At 45.7% G+C, this 11,780-nt stretch overlaps 1 protein-coding gene across 3 annotated transcripts in view; it reads right to left on the minus strand.

The window, feature by feature from the left end:
* The window catches only part of GRM5 (glutamate metabotropic receptor 5), a 217,777-nt gene extending 206,306 nt beyond the window's left edge, over positions 1-11,471 (minus strand). For all 3 annotated transcript variants that reach the window (XM_033146098.1, XM_033146097.1, XM_033146099.1), the window contains exon 1: positions 10,714-11,471. In XM_033146098.1, coding sequence (XP_033001989.1) covers positions 10,714-11,392 — 679 coding nt within the window. In that variant the 5' untranslated portion in view covers positions 11,393-11,471. The remainder of the gene's footprint in view (positions 1-10,713) is intronic.
* Between the last annotated feature and the right edge of the window lie 309 nt (positions 11,472-11,780).

Genomic DNA, 11,780 nt, shown 5'->3' on the forward strand with positions numbered 1-11,780 from the left:
TTGTCACCTTTGAATTCTGTCTCCTTTCTGCTTTCATGTGCACATTTGTGTGGGGAAGCGAGGAATCCAAATTAATACTTAAATTTAAACTGCCTTTTCGGAGAGACATTTAAAAACATATCTTCTCTCAAAATGCACATTTTAAAACCTGCTGTGATATGTTTAAGCACTGCGCCACAACATTCAAGCATGCAAAGCTCAGTGAACATCTCAGTTGGGATTCGTGCATTAGTCCGAGAGGTGTGGATCAGGTCAGCTGAGAATTTGCAAAGACTTAATTCTTTAATCATCCGTAGAGAAAGCTGCTAAAATCTGTGCCAAACATCATCTGAATAAACTTGAAAGATGACCAAGTATAAACCACCTCCAGGGGGTATCTCTAAAGCAGATCACGGCTTTGTTTAACCATACATAAATGTGCCATTGGGAATAAGAAACCCTCATATGCAATATTGATTTTTACTGAGCCTGTGATTCTATAGACAAGCTGTTGGACACCACTATTGATGATTAAATGCTTATATTAGAGCAGAGCTAAACCAGCTTCCCTTGTTTCACATTCAGTTTTATGTTGGAACCATGGAGTCACACCAGTATTGTCTGCTGGTAGTTGCTCTGCAGGATTTCAAGCATTAGGAGTTTCTCCTAATTTTACCTAAAGATGTTGGGAATTGAACCTAGGACCTTCTACATGCAAATCAGATGCTTTACCCATGACCTATGGACCTTCACCATTTCCCACCCAGAGGCATAGTGTGGGTGTGGGTGCCAGGGAGCACTGTGGCCCCAGGCGCACAATTTTTGAGATGGCAAAAACCAGGCAAACACACCCCAGGCAACTCCAGTGTGGCCAGGCCCAGTGCTCCTTTCTGCCATCAGCTGGCTGGGCTCCCCTCTGTGTGGGTGGGCAGGTGGCTCAGCACAGCCCCGCTTTGCTTCAGTGTTGGTGGGGTCACTCTGGGGGCATTAGCGGCATGGGATGGTCTGGCAATTGCCTGCCCCGGGCGCCAGCAACTGATGCTATGCCACTGTTCCTGACTCTACACGCTTCAACTATATTCACATATTCTTCTTCTTTTTGCTATTATTTTCCTTCTTCCTTCCTTTCCATATTCTTTTATGTCATTTGCTCACCCTGATACTTAATCCTATTGGCAGCAGTGAGCCGCGTCATTTTGACAATGATGTCACAAAGTGAGTGCTGATGTCATTCCATTGCAGGAGCTCGGAATCCAAGTTATGTGGGGGCATTGCAGGCAATTCCACTGAATGGCAACTTCCCCCAGCCTTGTCCTTCCAGATGTTTTGCAATACAACTCCCATCAGTCAGCATGACCAGTAGGCATGATGAGAGTTGTAGGCTGAAACATCTGGAGAATGCCAGGTTGAGGAATGCTGTATTATGTTCCAGTGCTGACATGATGAGATTCCTCTATCTTCCTCTGTCTTGTCTGCAAACATTGTCCCTTTCTGTCTCCTGCATCAAGAGCTCAGGAAAGCCTTACTTGCAGGATCAGTTTCCAGCTGCTGGTGGTTGCGCTTCTGTGCTCTCCACCCACAAAGTGGCAGAAGAAGAAAGGGGAAGTGTGAGGCAGAGAAAGAAATACTTCCAGGATCACTGTTTGGTAGGACACCAGAGCAATGACACTTTCATTGGTCTCACTGCCCTTGGTTCAGGCAATAAATTGTGCTGGAGACAGATGAGCAACCTGGCACTTGTTCTGCAGGAAATGCCCTTCATCGATGGTTTGTTTACCGTTGCACGGTTTTTGTTTTCAATAAGATGGGGTGGGGCAAAGAATGGGATGGCTGAAGTTGACATCATCCCAAAATATTGGAAAGGTTTGTCAGAATGGTTCGTTCCTCTATGAAAGGCTTACTGGAAAAGTGGAGAAGTTAGCTTCCTTTATATTTTTGGTTTGGAGATGATAGATAGATAGATAGATAGATAGATAGATAGATAGATAGATAGATAGATATAGACAGATAGAGCCTTCTTTCTGAGGATTCAGGAGTCTCTACTTCCCAGAGGTCAGGACTGGTTCTAATGAGGTCGAGTCGCTGTAGGGTAGATCCTGGTTGAATCTCTTGACAATATGAGCAGTTTGACAATGAAGCCAATTACCTATAGCGGTGGTGGGTTCTCCCTCTCCAGCCATCTTCAAGCAGAGGCTGAAGCTCTAGATTTCCTTCACCAAGCAGGGGGTTGGACTAGACCACCTGCAAGTCTTCTTCTGACTCCATGACACGACAAGTTTAACAGCTTCCTGCATTAATGGTTAAAGTCTGCTGGATTTCCAAAAATATCAAATTCCAGTACTGATATTGGCATTGGACCTCAACATCTGTTATCTGAATTCTGGGACAGAAATTCAGGGAGGTCAACATTTGCCTCATTCAATTGTGTGAGTGAAGGGATGGTTGGAGAAAATTTCAAAACAGCCTACATTCTGCTACTAGAGGATGCCAAATGTTGACAACAACCGCATGTCAGCTGTGAAACATTCATGTCAGATAAGGACTGCTTCTGCATGCCAACTGTTGGGGAAAATAATAGTCAAAAATTGCTGCCCTCCACATTAAAAATATTGATTGTGGCTTCTTGGTACTGTCAAATGCTGATTGTTACCATTTGGCTAGTGATCAATTACTGCCAAATACCAATTGGAAAATATCTGATTATAGAATCATGGAATCACAGAGTTGGAATGGACCCAAGGGTCATCTAGTCCAACCCCTTGCAATGGAGGAAAGGCTTATCAAAGGCTTGTGCCAACTATGACTTACTATAGCCTACCTCAGGCATAGGCAACCTTCGGCTCTCCAGATGTTTCGGACTACAATTCCCATCATCCCTGACCACTGGTCCTGTTAGCTAGGGATCATGGGAGTTGTAGGCCAAAACATCTGGAGAGCCGAAGGTTGCCTATGCCTGGCCTACCTGGAAATAGCAAAATTTGAAGAGAATAGTTTCCAGGTAGGGGAAATTCATTCCAGGTTGCCTTCATGGAAACATGGTGTTAGAGCATCTGTTTCACATGCGTAGAGCTCAGATTCAACCCCCACCATCTACAGGCAGGGCCAGCAAATACCTCTGTCTACAATTATGTAGAGTTGCTGCCGGTCAGTGTAGACAATATTGAACAAGGTGGACCAAAGTTTGACTCAGCATAAGAGACACAAAAGGGGTGAAAGTTTGGTGAAAGGCAGGACTTTCGCCCCAGGCTTATTTTTGAAGTTTTCAGATGGCAAAAAGTCTTCACTGTGTATGTTGTTGTTGTTGTTTGGAAAGTACATTACAAACCTAATTTCCCTGGGCGAGAGAGAAAGCTATTGGAGCATGTCACCAAGGATAAAGGCATTAACTGGTGTAACATTTCACTGCTAGTAGGCATTTGGCTGATTGGACTATTGCTGTGGTTCTAATTGCTTTTATCATGGGTTGTGTTGCAATGCCCACGTGTTTCATTGGATTTAGCTACCGGTAGTTCAAGATCCTTTATAGGGTGAGAGTTAGGCAAACGTTTTAAAATGAAAAGGCATGAATAAAAATTAAGGGAACACAGTAAAAAAAAAAAAACACCCAACAACAACAACCAAAGTTCCTGGTCCAATTTGTATGTGTTGCACTTACACCCCGCTGAAATCAATGGAGCTAAGGCATATTGAAAGTACCAGGTTGTACAATAAAGAACAATTTCTTGCCGTTAAAAAAAAAAAGTGCCAGGTTTAATTCACAGCTGGGCGGGGAGAGATCCCTGTGAGAAATCCTGATGAGCCTGTCTGTCAGCAAAGATGGAGCAATTGTCAGACTCTGTATAAATCAGCTCCCTATGCTACTAGGCTGCAATCCAAAATTAACTAGGAGTATGTTCCAGGTGGCGCTGTGAGTCAAACCACAGAGCTTAGGGCATGCTGATCAGAAGGTCGGCAGTTTGAATCCCTCCGGCGGGGTGAGCTCCCATTGCTCGGTCCCTGCTCCTGCCAACCTAGCAGTTCGAAAGCATGTCATAGTGCAAGTAGATAAATAGGTACCGCTCTGGCGGGAAGGTAAACGACATTTCCATGCACTGCTCTGGTTCGCCAGAAGCGGCTTGTCATGCTGGCCACATGACCCGGAAGCTGTACGCCGGCTCCCTCAGCCAGTAATGCGAGATGAGCGCCGCAACCCCAGAGTCGGACACGACTGGACCTAATGGTCAGGGGTCCCTTTACCTTTCTATGTCCCATTGAACCCAATGGCGCTGACTTCTGCACAGACATTCACTATTGGGCATGGCTTCAACATGCCCAATTCATTTCATTGGAAGTAGCTGGACTGGGGCCAGTGAGGGAGAGGGGGGAGGTGTCATCCATCTCATTCCCCATTCAGTGACGGTTGTGTTTGCATTGTACTGTGGTTCCCAGCAGCATTAGACCATCAAATATTTATCAGCAAAAAACAAAAACAAAACCCTCTTTCGCACCAGCCAAGGGAGTTTACGATGCAGACTGCTGACTAGGCTTCTGGTGTGCTTGCACAGGACGTACGAGAGGAGAAAAGATACAAACCTAACACCAGCACTGCTTTTCAAATTAAACCGGGCAGAAACACCAACCCGAGTCTATGGCAGTGGCAGATAACATGGACAGCTTCAGTTACAGGTAGGTAGCCGTGTTGGTAGGGACCCAGGTGGCGCTGTGGGTTAAACCACAGAGCCTAGGGCTTGCTGATCAGAAGGTCGGTGGTTCGAATCCCTGCCACGGGGTGAGCTCCCGTTGCTCGGTCCTAGCTCCTGCCCACCTAGCAGTTCGAAAGCATGTCAAAGTGCAAGTAGATAAATAGGGACCGCTCCGGCGGGAAGGTAAACGGTGTTTCCGTGCGCTGCTCTGGTTAGCCAGAAGCGGCTTTGTCATGCTGGCCACATGACCTGGAAGCTGTCTGCAGACAAACGCCGGCTCCCTCGGCCTATAGAGCGAGATGAGTGCTGCAACCCCAGAGTCGGACACGACTGGACCTGATGCTCAGGGGTCCCTTTACCTTTACCTTTAGCCGTGTTGGTCTGCCATAGTCAAAACAAAACAAAATAAAAAATTCCTTCCAATAGCACCTTAGAGTGTATCTGAAGAAGTGTGCATGCACACGAAAGCTCATACCAAGAACAAACTTACGGTAGTTGGTCTCTAAGGTGCTACTGGAAGGAATTTTTTATTTTATTTTGTATGGACAGCTTCAGGTGTTGTTCTATTCCCATCACCCCTGAGCATTGGCCACGCTGGCTAAGACGGATGGGCATCCATAGGGCATTGCATTGGTCTATTGTGTTGTGGGAAACTCAACTGAGACACTCCACTGCAGGCAACGATTTATGTGTTACAAAGGAGAAAGTTCCTAGTAGTAGCAAGGCAAAGCAAAACACTCTTGAGTTCAGCTCAGCTCATCTTTTGAGGCCAAACACTCTCTCGATCCCTTAGAATCAAAGAATTCTAGAGTTGGAAGGGACCCATTTTGTCTAACTCCATCCAAACACTGTTTAAAAACCTCCAAGGAAGGAGAGTTTACAACCTTCCATCGTAGTTTGGTTCACTCTTGAAACCACTCTTACCATCAGAAAGGTCTTCCTAAAATTTAATCAGAATCTCATTTGAATCTGTTGCTCCGAGCCCTGCCCTGTGGAACAACAGAAAACAAGCTTGCTCCATCTTCTATGAGACAGCCCTTCAGATATTTGAAGACGGCTGTCATATCACCACTGAGTCTTCCCATCTCCAGGCTAACCATACACAACTCCCTATCACTATACAATATTAACATTATATATTATTAGTATACAAATGCAAACACATTTATAAACAGAGCAAAAAGAGGGGAAATGCTTTTAAAGAAATCTTACTTTAGTGCATTTCATGCCATTCTATTTTATAGGGCAAAACATGATAGCAAACTTATTCTCAGGTTTTATAAAGCTGTAAAATCTAGATGAATACAGAGTGGTGAATTATCTGAGGAAAAATTGTATCAATGAAAATAGCGTTTATGGTTGAATATCATTTCAATATTACTGTCCCGGTGATAGATAAATATTCTTTATATACTCCACTTCCCAATGAACTTTTTCTGGTGCATATTATTCTTTAAACCTTATACAATATGTGAGTTTATAGTTCAATCCTATGCATGGAAGTTGAAGCTATCAGTGGCTACTAGCCATAATGGTTGTGCTCTGTGCCGACTGTTGGAGGCAGCATTCCCTCTGCAGACCAGTTGCTGGGGATCGCAGAGTGGGGAGAGTGCTGTTGAAGTCAGGCCCTGCTTGCCAGCCTCCCCAAAGTGGCATCTGATTGTGAGAACAGAGTGCTGGACTAATAGACATTCCCCCGGTGTCTCCCAAACTTGGGTCTCCAGCTGTTTTTGGACTACAGTTCCCATCCTCCCTGAGCACTGGTCCTGCTAGCTAGGGATGATGGGAGTTGTAGTCCAAAAACAGCTGGAGACCCAAGTTTGGGAATCCCTGGTTTAGCCTGGTCCAGCAGAGCTCTTCATCTATCTCCTCAGAATTAGAACCAGTGTGGCGTAATGGTTAGAGCAGGCTTCCTCAACCTCGGCCGTCCAGATGTTTTGAGACTACAATTCCCATCATCCCTGACCACTGGTCCTTCTAGCTAGGGATCATGGGAGTTGTAGGCCAAAAACATCTGGAGGGCCGAGGTTGAGGAAGCCTGGGTTAGAGTGTTGGACCAGGACCTGGGAAACTAGGGTTTGAATCCCCACTCAGTCATGAAGCTCACTGGGTGACCTTGGGCCAGTCATTATGTCTTAGCTTAAACTTTCTCACAGGGTTGTTGTGAGGGTGAAGTGGGGAGAAGGAAAACCATGTATATATACAACACCTTGAGATGTTTGGAAGATAAAGGTGGTATATAGATGTAATAAGTAAGTGAAACTGAGTTCAGTGGGGCTTACTCTTCCTTAAGTGTACAGTCGTACCTTGGCTCTCGAATGCCTTGGTACACATACGTTTTGGCTCCCGAATGCTAGAAACCCGGAAGTAAGTGTTCCTGTTTTTGAACGTTCTTTGGAAACCAAACATCCGATGTGGCTTCCATGGCTTCCGATTGAGTGCAGGAAGTTCCTGCAGCCAATTGGAAGCCGCACCTTGGTTTTCGAATGGTTCCGGGAGCTGAACGGACTCCCAGAACGGATTAAGTTTGACAACCAAGGTACCACTGAACATAGGATCGCAGCTTGAGTTAGGAAGGCCACTGTCTAAACTAGCCCACACCTGTTTGAAATCAACGAAGGCCTAGTAAACACATGCCGCAACTTGTCCGGTGGCCATAAATAAGTTGGTCATTCTATGTTTTGATTCCTGCACGTGGCAAAAGGATCAGTTGAACACCACGTTCTGTCTCCTGCTAATGTGGTCTATCCATGTGGTCCATCTGAATGAATCATGAAGCCGGGACTCCAGGAAGGAAAGCTATCATCTCAACACAAAAAAATTGGTGTCTCTCGCATCACCCTGCCTGCAGTTTCGTTTCCGTCTAATTCCCCTCATTTCCCCAGCAATCCTTCCTCTGTTGTTTAAAGCTGCCATCCCCATGATGAATACTCCAACTGTTGCCTCCAGTGTTAGATTCATTAGGCTAATTAGCCAGACATTTTCAAAATGTCATCTAAAGGACTTCTGGGTCAAGCACTTTATTTAAGCGGCAAGTGACATGGAAAACCTTCCGCATATCAACCAATTGCCAGGCGCATGTTCTGCTTGCTAAGGAGATAGTGCCAACGGCATCATCCGAGAGGAACATCCTCTCCAAATTCTCCAGCTGGAATGAAAACAGGAAGGCAGGGGAAGCACTGGCTTGTGGTTTGGATGAAGCCTGCAGTGGGTTCCGATCCGGATCATGGCCCCTCCTCCCTAGCAGAGTGCAAAAGGTGGAAGAGTTTGCTCTGCCTGGTACTTTCATCCCCTCAGTGCCACATGGAAGCTAACCAAGCTGATTGGGGGAGGGGGGAGAGATGGCTCTCTTACTCCCATGGCAGCTCTTCGTGGGAAGCTGTCTTATACAGAGTCAGGCCATTGATCCATCTGACTAACATCAGCTCCTCCAGGGTTCCAGGCAGGAGTCTTTTTCCCAGTCCTACTTGGAGATGTCAGGGATGGAACCTGGAACCTTCTACACTCAAGGCAGATGTTCCACCACTGAGCTACAGCCCAGCTCAGAAAATGGAAAGTTTCTCTTCAACACCCAGCATGGAAGCCATGCTTTTCCCTGCTGGGTGATGAAAGGAATAAAGAGGGAGGGAGGGAGGGAGGGAGGGAGGGAGGGAGGGAGGGAGAAGTATGATGAAATGGTTAGAGTGTTGAATTAGGACCATGGAAAGCAGGGTTATGGATTATGTCGAATCGGCAAAGCTAACAGCTAAAATAAGAGAGTCTAAGGTTTTTTTTTTCTTGAAGAACGGAAGCCCTTTTCGGGTTATTTGAAGAAATATCATAACATGAAGAATCCATGAGTAGGATTTGAATTATGGTCAACAGAAAGAATTAGAGACTATTATGTTATGATTATCATGTAAAAAGAGGGAAGACAGGGTACAGCAGTGGGGACTGGGGGAATAAGAAAAAAAGCATGGAAAATGGGATGGGAAGTCGGTATTATTATTATTATTATTATTATTATTATTATTATTATTATTATTATCTTAAATTTGTGTTGGATTGCATGTGGAATTTCTGGAAATTTAATTTTAAAAATGGGGAGGGGGGAATTGGACCATGGAGACCAGGGTTCAAATTGCCACTTATCCATGAAACTTTCTGAGTGACATTGAGCTGAACGGCGAACCTGCCCATGTGTACAAAATGTTGAAGACAAGGAACCCTAAATAAATAAATAAATAAATAAAATGCAGTAATGCAGCTCTCTGTGGGTCCCGGAGTCAAAGTATTTCCTGCCCCTCCACTTTCTCGCACACGCTTGTATTTCTTGCGTTCTGCAATATACTATCAACATCATAATAGAGCATCAGTGATGGATTTATCCTGCTTTATTAGTTGTTCTGTGATGCTTTCCTAATCCCATCGTATTATTGCTGTCTGGAGGGGCTATGAACACACAAACTCAGAACATCTGCAGAACTTCGGCAGGAAGTTATAGGACACGCACTGATTTGAAACGAAACGGCAGGACTGACGCAAAAGGTTTTCCTGGCAGAAATAGTACTGAAAGCATTTTCGTGTATGATCACCCCGACAGCATCATGAGCAGACATTATCCTGAATGCCCAATTAAAAAGGGGGTCTATGGGTTTCACAAAAGAATTTGGAACAAGACACTAAGATCAGATCATAGCAACGATTCTAATAGATGGAAACCAAAAGACTTACCTTCAGCCCAATATTAGATCAACATATCTTTGTCTATATTGTAAAGTGTAGAGAGGGAAGATCGCAGCCAACAAACCTTTATTAATTAACTGGTACAAGTAGGATCGCCTAGCTTATTGTGGTGACGTGTGGTATTTTTATGCATTTATATATTCATATCTGGGTCCCCAATGGACACAACAATGACCTCAAACACACACCCTAGTGCCCAACAGGGCCACATGCCCCATCCCCATTTTATATTATTTTTAATGAGGTGTTTGGGACGACTTCTTTTTATTGTGATTGTTTGAGAAGGGCTTATCCATTTTGGGTGCGCTTCCTCCTTTTTTGTCTGGGTTTTTAAGTTTTTTGTAGGGTATAGGTGTTTGTTTTTAGTTTGGGGAACGGGGTGTGTAAACATCCCTAGAGCTTATCCTCTGTGAATTACGCATTTTGCAGATAGGTGGGGTACCCTTGTTCAGAGGCAGAGCAAGGTGGGTGCGGCCCTCCCTAGGTGCCATCCCTGAGGGGGGGTGACATTGCCACAGGTGGCGCCCCCCCAGGATGCTCCCCGCTGCTGGCGCACCTCTCTGGGATGCACACCAATGCCGACACTGTTGTGATATTATTACAAACCGAGCTGCAAGAAGCGAGGTCACTTGACTATGAGTCATGTTTTCATCCTGTGGGAAAGCCACTGGTCATACTAGCCTTCCCACACATGTGATGTTTTTGTAATGTACTGTTGTATCTTTACTTTCTGTTCTGGCTCAGAGATGCTGGACGTATTATGCACAGCTCTGAATTCCTGAGCTGGCACGCAGAGACATACTCTGCACTTTATCTACAATAAAGTAGGTTTTAGCCTTAAAGGCTTGTGTGTGTTGTTCTTGACGCTGGGAACAATCACATATTACTGACGTGCCCCTGGACTCCAGTAGCCAGGAGTGCGCAGAGGCTTTGTCCCGCCCTGGGGTCAGTCTCACAACTTGCCCCCGCGGGAAGTCTCATAACAGACACACCCCCTTGGGACACGTGACAACGCCACTAGCTCCGCCACTGCCCGGCCCTATGGGCACCGTGTGGCGCCACACGCCTCACCCCATGGGTGGTTCGCCACGCCCCTGGGCGCACCGCCCCAGGTGCCCGAGAGGCTTCTTCCGCCACTGCCCTTGCTGTATGTATTATGATAAAGGGGTTCCAAATTTGAGGCAACAGAAAATAATCAGTTCTAGATCATACTAATTCTATAAGCGTGGAACATGGTATATGCTCTGTAAGTTAATACTGCAACCCAGAACGTGGCCTTATTGCATGCGAATGCCAATGGCGAGATGAAATAAACGTTCTCCCTTACCTTCGGTATGCACAGCAGAGACATAAGTCCAGTTGTATCTCTTAACTATGTCCACCATCGCGCGAGCCTGTTGCGCATCTGAGGGCACCACCCTCATGAAGTACTTGAACAAAGTCTTGTCACTTAAGTCCATGCTCGTCGCAGAGTAAGCAATCTGAGGTATGTTGAAGAGCTGCAACAAGTTTTGGACCTGGATGGCCACAGAACTGGACCCAGGCCCGATGACGCCGACGATGGGCTTTTTGGAACGGAAGGCGGATGTCGAGCCATCCACGCACTTCATCAGTCCTTCTTCCTCTTCCGCCGAGATGAGGGAATCCCGTATGAACTCGATGCTTTGCTCGAGAGCAACCGCCGAGTGCCAGCACGAGTCTCTGATCTCGCAACCTAACGTTATGTTTGGCAACAAGGTTTGGTTCTGGTTAATCCTGTCGAGCGTATGAAGCATCGCCTCCACTCGCTGAATGCCATACTGCTCCCTCACCTCTCCGCACTTCCTCTCGTGGACTTTGTCAACGGTTGGCTGGTGATGCACAGAGAACAGAGCCCCAATGATGATGTCGCCTGGCATGTAGGCCACCACTCTCCTCTCATTGGACTGTGCAGAAACCAAAAGACCAAAGTTCCCACAGGCATCTTCCTTCAATAACAAGACTGCAAGGAACGGCAGAAGGAGCATTTTAGGAAATGGTTTAAGCCAGTATAGGAAACATGGTGGGACCACAAGGTGAGAGCGTTTTCAAACAGCAACGATGACGTCTTTTAGAGGAATTGAAGCAACTGAGCCGGCGGTCAACTGGCGTTCCCAAGCATTTTCTATAAGACGGCCAACATCTCCTCTGTTGATAATGAAGGATACAATCATAGTCTTCTCAGCCTTTAAGAGAAAATGGAGTGGTTAAAAAAATTAACAGAGCAAGCATTTCTAGAATATTTTCAAACTAGAAAGCCCATCAATATTTTAGACCAATATTTCCGAAACTTGGGTTTCCAGCTGTTTTTGGACTACAATTCCCATCACCCCTGACCGTTGGTCCTGCTAGCTAGGGATAATGGGAGTTGTAGTC

This window comes from Lacerta agilis, chromosome 4 (assembly GCF_009819535.1).
Source record: "Lacerta agilis isolate rLacAgi1 chromosome 4, rLacAgi1.pri, whole genome shotgun sequence".
NCBI classification, from domain to species: domain Eukaryota; kingdom Metazoa; phylum Chordata; class Lepidosauria; order Squamata; family Lacertidae; genus Lacerta; species Lacerta agilis.